Raw genomic sequence first — 20,628 nt, forward strand, 5'->3', positions numbered from 1 at the left:
CATTCGCTTCTTTCTTGTCGTCCTTCTTTTCCTGTTTCTCCTCCTTTTTCTCTTCTTTCTCCTCCGCCTTCACCTCCTCCTTCGTATTATCCTGGTTCTGATCTTGGTTCGGTTCCTGGGTCTGATCCTGGTTTGGTTCCTGGGTCTGATCCTGATTTGGTTCCTGGGTCTGGACCTGCGGACTGGACGACATACCGATGCCGGACTAAACTGATCTGGGCTAATCAAGGCTAAACACCAACAGCTGGGATAAACCGATCCGTCGGATCTACGTGAGGAGCCCTGTACGCGCACGCGCAATCACACACACACACACACACACACACAAGCACATAGGGACTGCTGCAGAACGAGACGCATGCGCAGCACAGAGCATGTGTGAGGGCTGAGGGTCTCCAGTGATAAAGACGATGATGATGATGATGAAGATGCACTGTGTTGTGAGAATAGGCTGAGACCATCATCCATCCATCCTAAAGTCTGTCCCAGCTGTTGTGTGTGTGTGTGTAGGGGGGTTTAATTACAATTAATTCTAATCAGTTAACTCTTACATCCCCAAAAGTTATCGCCAATCTAACCATAACCCTACTATCGTGTGATATGGGTTAATATAATGTTAAGTCACCAGTCAGTCTCTGAAGGACGAGGATATTCAGTGTTTTTGTCAATAAAAAATATGCCTGATAAGCCCTTTCACTGTAATTTTTGTATAAAACAATAAAAATAAGCCCTGAAAGAAAAAAATAAGCTGCTCAGAAATAAATTCATGTCAAACCAACATTATATAATCATGTGACAATTGCAGTGGCAAATAATTGGGCAAAAGCAGGATGATGTCATGCTGTTGTGACACACAGAAAGAAGGAGGAAGCCACCTGAAAAAGAGGAATAAGAAGGAAATAAGGAGCCAGGAAATGCAAGAGGATCTATTCTGTCTCTTTTGTTCAGTGCTTTTTTTCTGTCCTGTTGTAATATTTCACGAATGTGACAGCGACAAACACAGTGGCTCCTGATTTCCTTGCACCTGACTCTCTCTGAGATGATGTTTGCACACTTAAAGTCATGTTTCAGATGTGGAGGAAAACAGACTCAGCAGACACTGAACACTGAATGAAGAGGTTCTGGTTCTAGTAGTGAGAAGGTGGTACATGATATATAAAGACACAAGTTTTATTTGTTTTGGACCTTTGGGTGATGATGGAGGGGTTCATGTAGAACAAAGCAGTCTGAAAAATGGAGCCAAGCCTTAAGTGCTGCCTACCTGATCCAGACTTTTACGTCCTTTCTGGTTTTTGTTTGTTTGTTTAGTATCTCCTGTTATGGGCTTTTATTTTGTGTTTTATACTATTTTGTGGACACTTCCTGCTCCCAGTGAAAGGTGTCAGTAAATGTGGGAGCTGTGACATCACACAATTGTGATAAAGTATTGTGTGGTATCATCTATCTCTCTCTCACACACACACACAAACACACACATTTACACATTAAAAACACGCTGCTCTCTCTCTCATCATTCTTCTTCACCCTCCTTACCCCCCACCCCCACCCACCCTTCAGCAATAGGGGGAGGAGCCAGCAGAGTAAGGATGCTGTCAGGTTGCCGTGGTTTCAGCCTCTCGTTTCTTGTGGCGACCATCGTCAGGGATGTGTGTGTGTGAGGGTGAAGGGTGTGTGAGTGTGACTGTGTGTGTGTGTGTGTGTGTGTGCATTTGAGTGGTGGTTATTCCAACTGTAAGGATATATGAATGAAGAAAGGCGAAGAGGAAGGAAAGGAAGGACGGGGGAGGAAAGTGGCATTGAAGGGTGGATCTGGATTAACGTCGATGCAGACAAAAAAAATCTGTCATTTCCTCTGAGCTGCAGAGATCTGAGAGGACAACAGAAGCCTCATCACTCCATCTTTGTTCCTGTAGAGGGAGGACTGAAGGAGGGAAGGAAGGAGTCGAGGACCAAAAGGGGGAAAGAAAGGAGGACTGAAACAAGGAAAAAATAATAGGAAGCAGGGAAGGAAATAGGATCGAATCAGGGAAGGAGGGAGAGTAGGAGGAAGAGGGAGTCTGAGTCCTTGCTGGTCATCAGGTAAGGCTCCTCATTCAGCTTCAGTGTCATCTTCCTTCATCTCTTCGGTGTTTCTGCTTGTCTCCGAGCTGCTGCTGTTCCCACTGACAGTGTTCAAAATATCCAGTTTCTTCACATCCTTCTCGCCTTTCTGTGAAACCTGAAACGGCTTCAATATGGCTGCCATGTTGGGGTTAGAGTAAGGGAAAACTTCATTTGATTTGCTTTTATTTTGAAGGGGACGTCTGTCAGTCATGAGTAAACAGTGTAAAAACAAAGGTGAACACACCTAAGAAGACAAGGTCAAAGTTCAGATTGGAAGTGATTCTGTGTAAACCGTGTGTGTGTGTGTGTGTGTGTGTGTGTGTGTGTGTGTGTGTGTGTGTGTGTGTGTGTGCGTGCGTGCGTGTGTGTGTGTGTGTGTGTGTGGGAAGGTTCATGCCTAAGTCAAAGAGATACAGCCAAAGACATACTTATCATATTCTTACCCCTGTTTTCTCCCACTATCAGAGAGTTGCTCATTAAGCAGTTATTCTTGCTGTGGATACATCACTGTGTTTCACCTGTGATGGACTACTGACCTGTCCAGGTGTATCCCACCTATACTGGAATAGGCACCACCCCACATGTTCCAAAGTAGGCTAAGGAGTTAAGGATAATGCGTGGAAGGATGAATACATATATGTTAATGGATGGACAGATGGATGGATGGATGGATGGGTGCTTTAGACAGAATTAGTGGATAGAGGCTATAAAATAAAAAACTGGAATAAACTCAACCTTCAGGGTGGTGTTCCCACAGAAATAAATAGGTGGAGCAGCACCGTTATCAACTAAAAATACTCAGTGCTGAACAGTGCCTGTTGTACTGTAGGTAACATGACTTCACTACCATCTGACAGCAGAACAGTTCCTGTTTTGAGCTTCCTGCTGTGAGGAGTATGGTATTCCTGTTTCCTCCAACAAACACATGCTGGTTACGTTAATCTGTGAGCCAGAAGGAGTGTATGGTGGGTCAGAATCTGTAATGAAGCTGTATGTGTTAATGTGGGTGGTGGTGTAAAGGACTGAGTAGTCAGTAAACCTCTCAGGAGGCTGCTACAACTCAGAGTGTGAAGCAGCTCCACCTTGACAGATCCTAAAGGGGAGACCCTGAGTAGCAAATCCGAATCTTTCCCCTCATCCTCTCCTCGTGTCTCCTCTCTCACCCGCTTACAGGATGCATTACATCATTCTCCTGTGAGAGATGCTGCTGTTGCTAGGTTACTGCCAGCTGACTCCCTGTTCCATTTTTAGATGGATGCTGAGAAACAGAGAGGTGGGGGAGGGGATCAATATGGCGAGATGAATTCAAAGCAGTACTTTATTTAAAAGTCAGAGAAACAAATATGAAGCCTTCATGATAAAGATGAATAAAGGTGAGCCACGTTCCTCATAGTCAGATGATTACTTTAATAAATTCATACAATACAATACAAATTTATTTATATAGCTCATTTAAAAACCAACGGTATACCAAAGTGCTTCACAATAAAACAGCAGGTTAAAACATGAATAATATTGTTACAGCTGGGGACCTAAGGACACCGGAAGACACACAGAAATGACACGGAGAAAGCAGGGCAGGGAAACGCTGATTAACGCTGATTAACGCTGATTAACGCTGATTAACACTGAGTTACACAGAGTAATGCAGACGACGCAACGAGGAACACAGGCAGAGACACACCATAAATACACACAAGGTAATGAGGGAATGACACACAGGAGGGGGGCACAGCTGAACCTAATTAGACACAACGAGACACAAACCTTCAAAGTAAAACAGGAAACGCACAGACTGTTTTACAACACAAACTCAGGGACACGAACAGAGCACAGAGGGAAGACACAGGTAGGGCTGATAAACACTGAAGCACTAAACACAAAAACCAAACCTAAGAACTAATACAAAATCAGAATTAACACAAAACACAAGGTGATGCCAAAAGGAAACACAAAACGCTGGGTCAAAATGACCCAGCATCATGACAAATATAAGACCAATAACAAAGTACTGAATATGCTAACAGGTCAATGGCACTAATTACACAAGAATAAAAGTGAATATCAAATCAAACTTGCTAAAAACAGACAGGTTTTAAGTAGAAGAACAAAATAATTACATTTCAAAGATCATATAAAACCTTGGCTGGTTGAAATGAAATGTATCCTGGAATACTTGATGAAGCAGAGACGAGAACACGTGTTTGTCGACAGTGAACTCTCACTCTGTATTTGAAAATAAAAAACGAAGATGTCTGATCTGAACGATTAGAGCTAAAAGTCACTGCTAATGATACTGCTGCTGTTCAGATCCAGATGGCTTTATTAATCCCAGTGTGTTGCAGCTTACCCACACAACCTACCCACATGGTCAACGTCACTAATATAATCACTAATCGCAAATACTGTTGCATGTCAAAGCAGAGATCAACAAGCAATAAGTTCAAGGAAAAATGTATACATTAATAAAATAGCAAAAAACAATTCTTCGTTACGAATAAACAGCTGTTTATTTTATTGTTTGTGCACGACACCTCAAAGAGGACTACATTATCAGCATTCCCCGGTGTCCGGACATTCACAGGTGGGAATCCAAAGACCTAGCTGTGCAGAAGAGAGATGACTAAAACAGAAATCAGTCACAATAATCCAGAAATGTGTTGTTTTTTTGTGGGCAGGCTAACATCACCTGAACTGTCTTGCTTCTGCTCTGAGGCTTCCTGGTTGAACTGAACAAGATGTGAGCAGATGTTACACGAGCCAGCGTTGCTGCTTTCCAGCTTCTAACCAGTCTTAAGGTGGAATTCATGAGTTATACTAAGAATCTTTGGCTTACACTCAGAATGATGATTGACCTTTGATCTAACGGGTGGCCCTGCACCATTCAAACATGATCTGCACTGCCAACAGGAACAAACACTGTGAACTGATTTTCTCTGCTCTTCCTCTCAGGTCATTAGGGAGTCATGACATCACAGGAGGAGGAATCTTCATTCAGGAGGTTTTTCCAATACGTGGAGGACAGTGGACTTCGAATATACGATGGTCTGGTGATCCAAAACGCCTCCGACATTGCTAGAGAGAGCGACCGCATTCGCAACCAGACCAATTGGACCTACCTGCATGAAAAACACCAGAAAAAAAGACGGCAGGAAGAAAGCATCAAGAGGTAGAAAGCATCAAACCTTAAAATGAGACCATGTTGTTTCCTGTAAACTCATCTAAACCGCAATAGAAAACTCTCCAGATCTTTTCTTAAGCACACAGACCTCATATGGGCTTAGATACGGTATACTTCTGGTAAACTGGATGTCTGTGTAGGTACTCAGTCATCCAGGTGATGGTAATCTAAGGAACTTGAAACCAACTGGACTTCTTTAAGTTTTATAAAAGAAGTTTAATTAGGTCTGAGAGAGAGAGAGAGATATTTAGGACATTTTTTTAGTGTTTTAAATGTAAATAAGAGTTTAACACATCACCACTTCAGAAACATTATGAGTGTCTTGTATTTGTTTTACAAGCTGTTGTGTTATCGGACAGTCACACTAACATGATCTCCCTTTGGTGCAACCAGGATTGGTGAGGATGTTGCCGCGGCCTCGGATGGGGCGTACTCTGGGAAACACTTCAGGATGGGTTTCATGACGATGCCAGCTCCACAGGACCGATTGCCCCCAGCCAACCAGGGCTTCACCGTCAGATCGCAGTCCCTCCACTCAGTGGGCGGAGGAGAAGATGACTCCAGCAGCAGCCGCAAACAACCCCCACCCAAACCTAAGAGAGATCCCAACACCAAATTGAGCAGCAGCTCCGAAACTGTGGATGGGGGTGGAGTTACAAGAAGAGACCACCAAGACACCAAAGAGAAGCTAGAACAGGCTGAAGGTGAGTCATTAAAACCACATGTCTCACATGGTGGAGATCTGGGCACCGAAATTAGATCTGCATGTTCAGGACTGATGTTCAGGTGATGGCCACAACAAGGTCTCATTATAAACATTGTTCATGACCTCCTATTGGTCCATGTGGCGTTGTTGAGGATGCTGCCGTGGCCTCAGATGGAAATTATTCGTAAGGAGAGGTTCAATGTGTTTCACTTCACCTGACTTTATTATTAAAGAAGTGTGTGAAGCCTTTTCTTAGACCTTTAAATGAAGACACTGTAGGGATCAGAATCGAGAACCAGTTCTCTAGAAGAACCAGTTCCTAGTAGTTGAATTCTTTGGAATTGTTCAGCTGCTTGTCTCTTGATCCCACCGATCAATTCTTGCACTTGCGCTACAATCAGGTGATTTCAGTTGTAGGAGGAGGAAAAGAGTAGGGCAGTTTACAGCATGCATATGAACAGAACTTTTATTTTTATTGCATTAAAGGACATGAACATGATGGTAAAGTGCAAACTGCATCCAGGACAGAAACAGCTACACTGTGTTGCTAACACAATCTCAGCTCTTTGCAAACACCTGCACAGACAGAACAACACTGCAGCCAAGTGAGCCGTTATTTTGGGGCTGCGGTGAAGCCAGCTGCCAGTGAACTTCATCAGGTAACAAACGGATGAGCAGTCAGGCTGCAGCCTTCGTTTTTACCTGTTATTTGTTTTGTTTTTTAATATAGTTATATTGCACCAAATCCCAACAACAGTTGCCTCAATGTGCTTTATATTGTAAGGTAAAGACAATAATAGTAATAATAGACAATAAGGGTTTTTATCTTTGTTTTGTGCTGTCAGCTTTGTGTTCTTACCTAAATACTAAGAGAACGATCATATGTGTGTCCTCTTTAGGTTAGAGATCTCTGTTGGTGTGTAGCTGTAGCTATAGGTTAATATTGCTAAATGGTGATCATGAGACTCCAAAAATCAGAGCCTTGGCCTGACAAGGTAGCTCTTCTGTGTTGTGCCATTCTCTTAGCCAGAGGTTTGGTTTCCCTGATGTATAAATCCTGCCAATCCTCCTGGCACTTAACGACGTACACTATGTTACTCTGTTTGTGTCGGGGGACCTGATCCTTGGGGTGGACCAATTTTTGGCACAGCGTGTTTTGGGATTTAAAACAAAATGCTACATCCAGATGAACAGAATCAACTTTTGGAGATTTACTTACCTAGATGATTGAGCATGCATCAAGACATGATCATGATCATTTTACTGAGAAATGCAATAGTATTAGTAATAGTAGAATTCCTTGCCCCCTGACCTCAGAAACATCACTTCTTGCCCCCTTTTTAAGTCCACCTATTCAAGATAGCTTACTCTGTATAACTTCTCCATGCTCTTAAACTTTGTGTTATTATTGTGTTCATTTCCTGTTTTTATGCTTGTCTTATTTGTTCTGTACAGTGTCCTTGGGTGTTTTGAAAGGCGCTTTTGTTATGGTCCTGAGTCTGGTGACTCAGTGTTTTGTGTTTCTTTATTATGATCTTGTTTATTCTGATTGTGTTTTCCATTAAGATTTGCCAGGTTTCGTTAGGTTTCTGTTCTGTGCCTGCCCTAGTCCCACTTTTCTGTTTTCCTTGATGTCCATGATGTTATTATGTGTGCTCATGAGTCTGTGTCTGTTAAGTTCTGTGTCTCGTCAGTTTATTCAGCGTCAGCCGTCTCTCCCAGCTGTTTCTTCTTAGCTCTGTTTACCTCTTGTATTTAGTGTCTGCCTCCTGCCCTGCTCGTTGTTGCGTTGCACCCTCACTTTCACTGTGTGTTCTGTTTGCCAGCCTGCCTGCCTGATTAGTTTGTTCTTTATTCTCAGTTTAGTTAGTTTTTTGTTCAGTTGCTTTCCAGCAATAAAGCTGAATATTTTGAGTTACGTTTGCCTCCGTGAGTCCTGTATTTTGGGTCCTCTCTTCCTGCCTGCACACAGTCATGACAGCTTTTACATAAAATGTATTATTATTATTAGTATTAGTAATGTAACCAGTATTGTAAAGAATTACTTACTCCTGGGAGTAATTAAGTTATGTACTGCATTCATTTTAAGAATTACTTTTTTCAGTAATGACCCCGACATGGATCGCAACAAAGAGCAGAAATACCTCCAACATGCACAGTATGTCATTCATGTGCATGAATGTAATGTCTTTGATATGCTGCTTAGAGATGGTGGTGACTTTCATAATGGAGTCAATGAAAACCAAGAAGTAATATCGATAATAGAATCCGATTCGCTAAATTCTTATCAATTCCCATCCCTAAGACTATATTGAAAAGCAGAAGATATTTTTATTGTATCCGTCTGAAGTAATTCTAGTTCTTCTGTCAGTAAGATGACTGAAAAAATGACTGCCCTTGAATTTGAAGTTTAAATAGTTCTCTAAGGAATTTGTAGCTTTCAGAAGGTATGGAAGAAGTGTTGTGACAGTTGTTCGCTCTCTGTCTGCAGCTCAATGTTTCCTGCACTCTGAAGATGCCTCCAAGAAGATGCCTCCACCTAAACCCAAAAGGAATCCCAACACTCAGCTCAGCACCTCCTTTGATGAGTGCTACATCCGTAACCATGGCAACAAGAAGTCTTCCTTGCAGTGGGACAAATCTTCATCCCAAAGTCAGAGTCCAGCATCCAGGGACACAGACGAAGAGGAGCCAGTTTACATTGAGATGGTGGGAAACATCCTGCGAGGGCTGAAAGGTCAGGAAGCAGAGGAGGACGACCAGAATGAATCGGTGTACGAGGAGATGAAGTACCCAATGCTGGAAGACTTTCTGCAGGACACAAATGCTGCCATCATTGACCCTGAAGCTTGGTCATCCCGCGGCTCACTCTGTGACATTCCTCCACCTTTCCCAAATCTCCTGACTCACCGCCCACCACTGCTCATCTTCCCACCTGCCCCTGCTCAGTGCTCCCCAAACTCAGATGAGTCCCCCCTCACCCCTTTGGACGTCACACGCCTCCCCATGTTAGAAAACGTCTCCTACAGCAAGTCGGGCAGTGTTGAACAGCCGCAGAGCTCCACTCACTACCGCAAAGAACGAGACCGGGACATGCCCTCCACTCATACCATCACATCTTCTGGTCGCTCCTCAGCTCCACCTCTCCCCTCCAGCCTTTACAAGTCATCCAGCACCACACACGGTGGTCACGGTTACCCCCGCAGCCAATCAGCATGCCCATCTCCTGTCAGCATGGGACGCTCGCTAACACCTCTGAGCCTGAAGAGGCCGCCACCGTATGACACCCTGATGGCAGGAGGAAGTATGCCTCGCTCTTCATCTTCATCTTCATCATCTTCACACAGGGCAGGTGAAGGAGGGGCTAAACTCAGTAACTCCTCCTCCACACATGGGTCCATGCAGAACATGTCCGTGAGGTCACAGACTCCAACAAGTCCACTAGACGAACTCAACAACCTGTTTGCATCAGGTAGACAGGTGATGAAGAGGGGATCAGGAGGGAGGAAGAGCAGGGAGGGTGAAGGTAAGAGAGTTGCAGAGTATTGCATCAACACCATATTATACTACCTGATGCACATCAAGGACAAGGTTTGGTTTTTGGGGGTGCTGGGGGACTACAAGTCAGAGCAAGTAAACCTGAGGTCACATTCACAATAATGGCCCAATCCTTTAACAATGCAAACTTTAAACCTTAATACAATTTCAGCAGGTGAGACAAATAACCCTCCACCATGCAGTTGTTATGTAGGGGGGTATTATCCACAGAGACCAAACCAGCTTGTGTGTCTGGCTGTAAACATGTTTGTTTCTGCTGTGAAATTTTAACATGGAAATCTATGGGGACTGACTCACTGCTGGAGCCCCCGCTGGATGTATGAGGAACTGTAAGTTTAAGGATTTGAGCCTTGGCTTAATTTTAGTCCCAGAGGTTGATGACTGGTTGCTATTACCCAATGGTGCTCATCCACACGTCTGAACGAAAAGTATATTAAACAGTTTTACAAGCTGTTGTGTAACACTGATTACACACTGCGGTTTGTTATCTCAAATACAAAGCAAAACCCAGTCAAACTATGTTCATTATACAAATTAAGTTCAGCACGTTGAAGTGTCCAGTTTATCTCCCACTCTAAAACTGTAAAAGACGATAGAAAAACAGTGTTTAGCTTAGTGTTTAGCTTTTGCGTCTTTATTTACACTAACACCCGCCAGCTTTCCTGAATGCCTCCTCAGTCTCTGATGGTCTTTGGGTCACCTGCTGAGAAATATAATAAGTATAATAAATAAATATAAGGACAGCTGAATCTGATAAATTGACTAAGAATAAAAAAAATCACTCATTTGTAGTCAAATATGAGAGAATACTCAAAAAGTTGTCATTACTGCATTCGGTCTCCAGAGAGACTCTCCAGGGAGACTGTGTTGCCATGGTGACAACAGTCAGTTTTTGTTGTTTTTTTTGTTTTGTTTTTTAAATTTATTTATTGTCATTGTCAAGAACAATGAAATTGCGTTTGGGGCTTCCATACAACCCAGTTTACTTCAGCTCAATTAGAATCAAAATTGAACCTTCAGGTTAAGTCCACAAGATATTTTTTTTTCCAGTTTCTCAGATTAACTATAGATAGATATGTCTATATCATTGATTTACAATATTTAAACACCATATACAGTTGTGTATGTGGTTTAACCAATGTGTATACATTTTCACAGTAAAATATGTGAGTACAGCTACTGTTACCCAGATCTGCTGAAATAGTGAATGTATTTAGCCAATTTTACCTTCAACTGCACTGGAAAAACACTGCTAAAACTTTAATTGTCTAATTCTATTGTATTGGGTATGATGGCATTAAATTAACAGAATATATGAACAACAGACAGTGACTATAGTTATTTTCTGCTAACAGTATCTTAATTTTTTACATATTTACAGCACCTAAATCTTCTAATGTACTGGTAGACAACCTACCAATGCATTAGACATTTAGTTAGTTTTATCTGGGTGTACTGATAGCATAGAGTTTTATTTTTTAACAGCTTCCCTTTAAGAAGTACATCTCAGTCTTCTGTACTGCGATATCTCCATGGTGCAGCTAGGGCATCACATATTTCACATTAGAAAAATCACACAGCACACCAGCAAACAAAATGTCACAAAAGACATATTGATAATTTCCCACACACACCAGGCATTGTGGAACTGGCTTGGTTTGTCCACAGTTTACCTTCTTTGCTTTCTTCTGACCACAGCTCATGCTAGGGCCTTCATCTGGGTTGGGGTTTTCTCAAAGACCCAGGTCAGACAGATTACTTTTTCTTTATTTTTTTAAATATTTATCTTTGCTATTAGGCACTGCATTGTTTTACTCACAGCATGAGTATTATGTAATTTCTTCTTCGTCCTCTTCTGTTTTACTGGCAGTTGGCAACCAATTTATTTGGGGAGGTAGTTGCACTGCCCTCTAGTGGAAGTTATATTCTTGGATTTGTTGGATTTAATGGTTTTGATTCTCATTAATGTTTTCTGTTTATGTTATAGTCTTAGTTTATAGTCCTTAGTTTTCTGTTACTTTGCCTTCCCCGTGTTCCACATCTAGTTACTCTTGTCTCTGTGCTCCATGTTCTCCCTGTCTTCTCTGTCTGCCGTGTCTCCTTGTATAGTTGGTGTTTCCATGTCTTATATTTCCTGTTTTACTTTGAAATTCTTGTGTCCTGTGTTTCAGTTTTGCTTCCTCGCCGTTTTGTTCATGGGCTGCATCCTCCTGAGGACCCGGGTCCTCAGAAGGTGGCTGAGGACCCGACCAGCCTACCGTTTACTTCCAGCCTACCGCTGGAAGTAAACGGCTGTGGAATTGGACGGTCTATCTTTCTGATTAGCGTCACCGCTGTCTCGGTGGAGTTTAATAAACTCGGCCGTCTGCTCCTTGCTATCTAAAATATAACAGGACACTGGAGTAAACTCTCGACTGTCTCATACTTCTGTTTAATCAGTTTTCTGTTTGACGTTTATTCAGCTGTGTGAAAACCACTCAAGGGATTAATAAAGTTTTATTTCATCTTACTTTAATCTCAGCCAAACCGATTTACTCACGAACAAATAAAACACTGAAAAAAGCCAAATAATAAAAATTTAGGTTGTCTAAGTGACTTATATATTACGTTTAACCTGAGTAGCGAAAGTCCGCGGTGATCTGAAAATGATGTGCCGGGAGTTGTGCCGTTCTCGGCGGCTTCAGTGACCCTCGAGCTCCCGGCTAGCTATCGAGCTGGTGGGTAACAGACGTCTCCAAAAACGTTGAAGCACTTTTGCAAATAAGTGATATCTTGATAAACCAAGCAGATATTTGAAGTTTACACAGCTACATTTTTCGCCTGAAAATATGTTAAAAGTTTATTTTGTGACCCAGAAAGATTAATAACAGTAATTTTAAAACTTAGTAGCGGCCGCCATTGTTGGAAACTGGAGTTTGGCTGGGCCGCGCTATGAATTCTGGGATATGGTGGGCCATGAAGGACACATCTGACCCATCCTTCAAATTCGGGGAAAAGGAGGACGGCTGCACTCGGAGGAGTCTACGAATTTGGACAGCCTTCGGCGCGTTGCTGTGATGAAATTGGCCTACAAATGCGGCCTCAGGAGGAAGCAGCCCATGAATTTGGATCAGAACCAGATCAGGATCATAGATCTGGAGCAAATCAGTTCTTGTATCAGCTCATCTGGCCAGGATTCACTTTGGATCTGTTTATTGTGGCTTGTTGCCGTTTGTTGTGGTCAGCAGTCCAGAGCTGACAACAACAACAACTACTGAGTATAAGTTAACATTGTACCTTCTAATGTCTGGTTAGAGTGTCTGAAAAATCACACTTTTTCTCTGATAAACAGTTTAATTAAATTCTCACACCTCATGAGAGTTTATTTACAAAGTGTTGGAGCTCCACTTCAAAGAAAGTTTTAATGCCTAATGACAGCTAACAGTGGAAAAAACAGCAGTTACTGTCAAAAAATTCACCTTGTGACATGGACGGTTCTCACTTGGAATATTGAACACTTGATATAACACTGACCGTGAGCAGTACAGCCACTGCGCAGTAGTCCAACACAGTGGTTTACTATGCATTTTCATGCAACATTTGAATAACACAAAATTAATAGTTTCATAATATGAAAATACTAGTGATGTCAGCGTTAATCTCATTAAAATGACGCTAACTCCATAACCACATTAACGTGGCAACACTCTGTTAGCGAGTTAGCGCATTAGCGCCCCGTGTGCCCCATGTGTGGAGTGTGTGTAGATACTCTGTTTTCCAGTGTCTCCAGAAGTGGTCTGCTAGGTGCTGGACTTGCTGCCATTGCTGCTTGTAGAGATCCTTCTCTGTAAACTTCCCCGGTGGAGGTGGTGCGCTTGCCTTTTGTGTAAGGAGCATAGCCGGGCTAGTATTTCAAGTGAGTCTGCATCTGAAGAGACAGGAACTACAGGCCTGGAGTTAATAATAGTTGTTACTTCTGCCATTAAAGTGCGCAGTACTTCGTGTGTGAGATGGGAACAATCTGTGCGCATTAGCATAGAGTCCAGGATCCTCCTTGCAACTCCAATCGTGCATTCCCATGCGCCACCAGAGTGCAGTTGTATTCACCGGCTCCAGATAGCAAAGAAGAAGAATAGACAGTTAATGAAAACATCCATGGACTCAATCACTTCTATGTGAACAGCACGAGTACTTAGACAAGTAAATAGCACTGCCCAGCGCTTATTGTAGGCTAGTCCTCCTTTTGTGCGCCTTCCAACTACATTCCAAGGCCCAAAGACATCCAGGCCTCTGTAAGTAAAGGGGGAAGAACTACTAAGTTGTTCCTCTGGAAATTGCGACATCTTCTAGCTCTCAGTTCTGCCTCGCAGCTTCCGACAAATGACACATCCATGAATAACACTGCCTATGCATCTTTTGCCACCTATCAGCCATATTCCAGCCGCTCGAATCGCACCCTCAGAGAAACTAGCTGTCTGCACAGAGCGAATAATAACACTCCTTGCCTTGGACAACTGTGGCTTTGAACACTGATGCCATCCTTTGCATTCCTTAGCAATTTGGGTCATGGACTGAGCAACATGAATAAGTGTGGCAACTGGTCATTGCAAAGAGTTCCATGAAAAAAAATTCTCAAACCTTTCTGGAGCGAGTTTCTTTTCCTCTTTCTTACTGGCACAGCAAGTGACTCGTGGCCGGATCGCTTTATCTGAGTCTGGTTCAACAACACTGAAGATGTCTTGCTTTTGTATTGTTCATACAAGATTGCTGGTCCAGACAGCTGGTTCGTATTAGTAAGCTGAGAGGCTTGGATTGATCTTGACGCATGATCTGCTGGATTATGTTCTGTGGGCACATATCGCCTGTCATGTCTGCAGTGGCAGACGAGTGGAGGTTGAAAGTAGGACCCAAGATGCAGGAAGTGTCAGATACAGGTGAACTTTATTAAACCGGTAAGTAAAACAAACAAAAACGTAGCAGGCAAGAAACAGAAGCTAAGGAACCTATACTGGGAGAAGTCCAGAAACAAACCAAAACAGACCACAAAATCAAAAACGCAGGAACACAAGAAAACCGAGCCAACAAACAGTTCAGGGGGCTGACCCAGAGGCCAACAGCGCAGGAATCCCAAACAGTTAAATTCAGGAGGCCGACCGTGCGAAAAGCCGCAGGTGGTGGCGCTGCAGGCGACAGCATGGGAGCTAGCGTGGGAGCTGCAGGTGGTGGCGCTGCAGGCAACAGCATGAGGGCCGCAGGTGGTGGCGCTGCATGCTGGACGGGCCCCTCGGACCCTCCAGCGGAGGCTGACGAAGGCTGGATGGGCCCTTCGGACCCTCCAGCAGAGACAGGCACAAAAGCAGCAGGCACGAGGTCCTGTGACAGACACGAAGGTGACTGAAGCTGTGCAGGGCACTGACTCTGCCCAAGCAGTGCTAACAAGATGCACTTCTAAGTAAAACAAACAAAAACGTAGCAGGCAAGAAACAGAAGCTAAGGAACCTATACTGGGAAAAACTAAGAAAACACCGACCTGAAACGGGGATGGGGGAGACGCAGGGAGATAACAGAATGAGGCAGGGAAAGAACACAGGTGAACCAGCAACGCACACGAGAAAACACAGGGCTTAAATACACACAGGGAAATCAGGGAATGGGAGACAGAAGGGAGACACGGCTGGGATTAATTTTTGCTGAGGAGACGGATGGCTTGTGGAAAAAAGCTGTTGCACAGTCTGGATGTGTGTGCCCAAATGCTTCGGTACCTTTTTCCAGATGGCAGGAGTGTGAAGAGTGTGTGAGAGGGGTGTGTCCGATCAGCCACAATGCTGGTGGCTTTGCGAATGCATCGTGTGGTGTAGATGTCCTCAATAGAGGGGAGAGAGACCCCAATGATCTTCTCTGCTGTTCCCACTATCCGCTGTAGGGTCTTGCGGTCTGATATGGCACAGTTTCCAAACCAGACAGTGATGCAGCCGCTCAGGATGTTCTCGATAGTTCCTCTATAGAAGGTGGTCAGGATCTCATGACGAGCCACTCGAAGCACTTCATGATGGTGGGTGTAAGTGGAACAGGACGGTAGTCGTTGAGACAGGACACAGAAAACTTCTTGGGCGCAGGGACAATGGTGGTGGCCTTGAGGCACGTGGGAACGACGGCACTGCTCAGAGAGATGTTGAAGATGTCGGTGAGAACATCTGCCAGCTGATCAGCACATTCTCTGAGTACTCTGCCTGGGATGTTGTCTGGTCCAGCAGCTTTACGTGGGTTGACTCTGCGTAGAGTTTTCCTCACCTCAGCTGTAGTGAGACACAGGACCTTGTCGTTCGGAGGAGGGGTGGTCTTCCTCGCCGCCACATCGTTCTGCCTGTCGAACCGAGCGTAGAAGTTGTTCAGCGCATCTGGGAGGGAGCCGTCACTGTCACAGGCAGGTGATGTCATCCTGTAGTTAGTAATGGCTTGTAAGCCCTGCCACATGCGCCGTGTGTCGCCGCTGTCCTTGAAGTGGTTGTGGATTCTCTGGGCGTGTGCGCGCTTCGCCTCTCTGATGGCCTAAGAAAGTTCGGCCCTAGCTCTTCTAAGTGCCACCTTATCTCCCTCTTTGAAGGCAGAGTCTCAGGTCCTTAGAAGTGCACGCACTTCCACAGTAATCCACGGTTTCTGGTTGGGTCGTGAGATGATGGTCTTGAAGACAGTGATGTCATCGGTGCACTTGTTGATGTAGCTGGACACTGATGATGTGTACTCCTCCAGGTCAGTGAAGTCACCGTAAGTTGCAGCCTCCCTAAACATGTTCCAGTCAGTGCTCTCGAAACAGTCCTGAAGAGCAGAGATGGCTCCTGCTGGCCAGGTTTTCACCTGCTTCAGAACCGGTTTTGATCGCCTGACGAGTGGTCTGTATGCTGGAATTAGCATAACAGAGATGTGGTCTGAGTAGCCGAGGTGGGGGCGGGGCTCTGCCCGATATGCGCCGGGGATGTTTGTGTAAACAAGATCCAGCGTGTTTTCCCCTCTCGTTGCAAAGTCCACATACTGATGGAATCTAGGAAGCACTGACTTGAGATTTGCATGGTTGAAATCTCCAGCAACAATAAACAGTCCATCCGGGTGTGTATTTTGCAGTTCACTGATCTTTGTATACAGTTCCCATAGCGCTTCCTTAGCATTAGCGCTAGGTGGAATGTACACTCCGATAATGAAAACAGTGGTGAATTCCTGTGGTAAATAAAAAGGTCTGCATCTAACAGTCACAAACTCCACCAGCGATGAGCAATAACTAGAAACTAGCACAGAGTTCCTGCACCATTTCTCGTTGATGTAAACACACAAGCCGCCACCGCAAGTCTTACCGCACAGAGCTGCATTTCTGTCGGCGCGAAACGAGGCCAGCCCGTTTAGTTCCTCACGATTGTCTGAAATGTCATTGCTTTCAAGCAGTGTTGGCAGTGTGAGGCTGATACCACCATTATGTGCCTCAACCTGATAGCCATTCGCTCTTCTTCCAGATCTCTCTAATGCCAGCACATGTCTTCAAGGTGTAGGGGAATGCATCACCTTGAATTTTGAACAGGTCAAAAAATCCTGTCCTTGCTAATGATCTGTTACTCTGGTTGTCGAGCATATCACTATCATCATCGTCAGTGGTCCTAGCCTGTTTGGCGCCCCGGGCAAACACTCCCTCTGGCGCCGCCCCCCCCCCCACACACACACACACACACACACATACACATAAAACATATTAAGGATTATACATTAACATAAAACTGTTGTCAAAACATACTGAATTTTGCCAGAGAAACACACATATGAAGAGAGAGAGAGAGTATGCATTGTATCCAAATGGCTACCAAACAGCCGTCATAATTCGTCATACAATGAGAGCAGGACAAATCAACAACTGACACTGACTAATTAATATTAAAATCTGTAACATAATGTATTGTTTGGAGTTTAGTCTGTTACTGTTACTATGTTTACCATTTTTTTTTGGAGCAACTGTAACCCACATCATTTCCTTAGGGATTAATAAAGTGTTCTGATTCTGATTGGTTCAGGATGACCTGCCATTATCCAATCACACATCTTCTTACCTGCATCTGTTGCTCGTTTCTCCTCCTCTTCTTTTCCCTTTTTTCTAAACTGAGCACCTGATGGCTTTGAGCTTTTCTTGTCCATCTTCCACTGGTTTTAATGTTGCACTCCAGTATGAACACAAATAATGGAGGACTCGAGGATCACCACAACATGACCTAACAGACCTACACCTTAGTTCACTGATTCACTTTGTCTAAGGTTTATTTCTGGGATTTCACACAACCCAGGATTCAAATCATGAATCCATGATGGGCTTGGATTTACATCATTATAAATGAAATGTGCTCTATTTGGAAGCAGCAGGTCTCCCTCCCCTTTCGACGGGTTGTGTGAGACTTTAAATCATCAAACTGTAAATTATAAACTGTAAATCTTTGTTGATCCCTTTACCCCGAGTCGTAAAGTGTATATTTATTTTCTTACTCTTCTTATATTTATTGTTTGTTTACTTGCACTGCTGTAACTGGAGCCTCGTCGTCTCATCTCTCTATATACTGGACTGTAAGTAGCGGAGATGACAATAAAGTTTACTTTGACTTCAGCAGCGCGCAGGCGCACCGAGGGCTCTCGCGCTCTCGCGCTCACTTTTCTCATATAGAGTTTCAAAAAAACATCGGTGCAAATTATAAGTCTCTATCATGATGTCTGGTGTTTTCGTGTTTGTCGTTTTGTTTTTATTTTGCAAGTTGATTATTAGACGCTGCTCCAGCCAGCCAGAGAATCCCCCGCCGCCCCGCCCTCTCCTCCCTGTGCTGCAAGCAGCAGGCGCACCTCGCAAACGGAGGGCGCCCTTACTCCCAGCAAATGGGCGAGAGAAAACCGATCGGTGCCTATGCCATTCCCAATATGCGCTGGCTGATGTCGGGGCAGCAGGAGTACGAGCAATTTTTTTTTTTTTTTTTTCCCGATGCCTGTGATGCCACCCCGGGCAACCGCCCGTGTTGCCCGTATCAAAAACTGCTACTGATCATCGTTTATATAGCACTTTAACCCCTTAGCAGTCCTACAAATTTACAATTAGTCCCCTAAACCATCCAATGTACCGTGGGCGGTACGTCCGACTGCTAACAGGTTAAAAACACAGCAGGCAGACCAAAGTGCTGAACAACACAAAAACAAAGAAAAGCAAAACATAGTAGGGATGTCAGTTTCCCGCATAGTTTAAAGTCAGGAAATTAAAATAGGTTTTCAATCTCGACTTAAAGACCTGCACTGAAGACACTTGTCTAATATGAAAGGGAAGGTTGTTCCAAAGCATCGGAGCCGCAATTGAGAAAGCTCGATCTCCTCCGAGTTTCAGCCGCGACTTAGGGACTGACAACAGCAATTGATCAGCTGAATGGAGCGAGCGAGTAGAAGTATGAGGCTTCAACAAATCGGATAAATATACAGGGGCCAGACCGTTTAAAGATTTAAAAACCAATAAAAGGACTTTAAAACTGATCCTAAAAACAATAGGAAGCCAATGGAGTGAAGCCAGAACCAGAGGGATGCGGTCAAATTTCCTTCTACCAGTTAAAAAAAATGTGCCGCTGCATTTTGCACTAATTGCAAGCATGACAGGGTGCCCAACCTGGAAGTTTTCCATTACATAAGGCCTGCAGACGAGCGGTGAGCGGTAGCTAACATTCTTTAATCCAAACACACAAAGAACAGAAAACCAAGCTTGTGGAGAGCCTACATGACCGCGGGGCAGGTCAGCAGAGTCTCCCTGAGCCCAGCATGGCTCTCAGTTAAATACCTTCTCCAGGAACAAAAGGCAGTACACAGCTGTTTCACACCTTGAGGTTCACACTCCCTTGCTGCCTCCCAGAGTCCTCGAAGAGACAAAAGACTCTTCCTGTGGAGTTCCTGTTTCCCCCAACATCCTTACTACACCCCCACCATTTGTCTAACTGTATGAGTGTGAACATGTTTAAATCCAGTGGCACCAAGGTATCATACAATAAAATAATGTGATTAATACATAAGTAAAAGAAATTCCTGTACAATCCCACCCTTTGATTCTTAAATCAAGAATCACATTAATACCAGAATTTCTTTCCTGACATTGCGTATGTCACATCAACATTATTATTCACTTAAAGGAGTTTCACACTGTGTATCCTCACTTCACTGCTCTCCCACCACCCTTTGTTCATCTTTCATCTTCCCCTCAATCTAAGCTCTCACATGCAAATGGCAACAACAATGATACAGAGGAAAGGTCTTCTCCAGAGTGTCAAAGTACTTTGCATGGCAGAGTGAAACAGCATTAGGTGGTCATTCTCAGTCACAGTCATGGCTCCTGGTGTCTGTGCCATTTTCAGAGTCATAATTCCAACGCTGGTCTCCCTCTGCGCTGTCACCTTTGGAGCTTGGCATGCTCTCTTCATCCCTCGATTTCTGTTCCAACGCGGCTGTAGATTAGGAGCAGAGCAAGTCGTACACTCCTGTAGTCTTCCTCCACATCCACGTAGAAACTCTTTTATTTTATTTTAAGATTTTGCTGTTCAAAATCTTCTCGTGACAATCCTTTGGAAGCCCAGTGGTGCAGCCCACTGTCGTTTGTCTGCTGTCCTGCAGATGGTTCCTGCTTCTCACTGGTCCTGTTGAAGCGTTCTCTCCCGGTCATGGTCTGCATCTGCACCTCACTCAATCCTTCCATATCCTTCATGTCACGGTCTCTGCAATTTAAAAATGAAAACTTCCCTGGAAAAACCCTCTTTTGCCCTCTGTCAGCTTAGCACAATTAGACACGCACAATAAAGTTGTGCATTATCTCTTACAAATTCCCAGTAGCTTCACTCCAGGCCCTGTCTTAAGAAAAAGTAAAACATTAGCCAGTGGTGTGTCCTGCTGTAAATCATGTGATCACATGATCACATGATTTACGGTAGAGTATCACTTCCTGTTCCTGCTCAAACACAGTGGTGTTTCTGAGTAGCTTATTTGCTTAGCAATTTAATTAACAACTTTTAAATACATTCTTTTTCATAGTATAATCTTCACGTGCTTCATCCGAAGCACA

General features: G+C 43.9%; 1 protein-coding gene across 1 annotated transcript in view; it reads left to right on the top strand.

The window, feature by feature from the left end:
• The first annotated feature begins 1,966 nt into the window (after nt 1-1,966).
• nyap2a (neuronal tyrosine-phosphorylated phosphoinositide-3-kinase adaptor 2a) overlaps nt 1,967-20,628 on the top strand; it is an 80,905-nt gene continuing 62,243 nt past the window's right edge. Inside the window, exons 1-5 of the mRNA XM_005751647.2 lie at nt 1,967-2,079; nt 4,782-4,901; nt 5,056-5,272; nt 5,678-5,988; nt 8,482-9,516. Of these exons, the coding sequence (XP_005751704.2) occupies nt 5,070-5,272; nt 5,678-5,988; nt 8,482-9,516 (1,549 nt within the window). The 5' untranslated portion in view covers nt 1,967-2,079; nt 4,782-4,901; nt 5,056-5,069. The remainder of the gene's footprint in view (nt 2,080-4,781; nt 4,902-5,055; nt 5,273-5,677; nt 5,989-8,481; nt 9,517-20,628) is intronic.

This window comes from Pundamilia nyererei, unplaced genomic scaffold (genome assembly GCF_000239375.1).
Source record: "Pundamilia nyererei isolate P.nyererei 1_Seehausen unplaced genomic scaffold, PunNye1.0 scaffold00319, whole genome shotgun sequence".
Lineage (NCBI taxonomy): Eukaryota > Metazoa > Chordata > Actinopteri > Cichliformes > Cichlidae > Pundamilia > Pundamilia nyererei.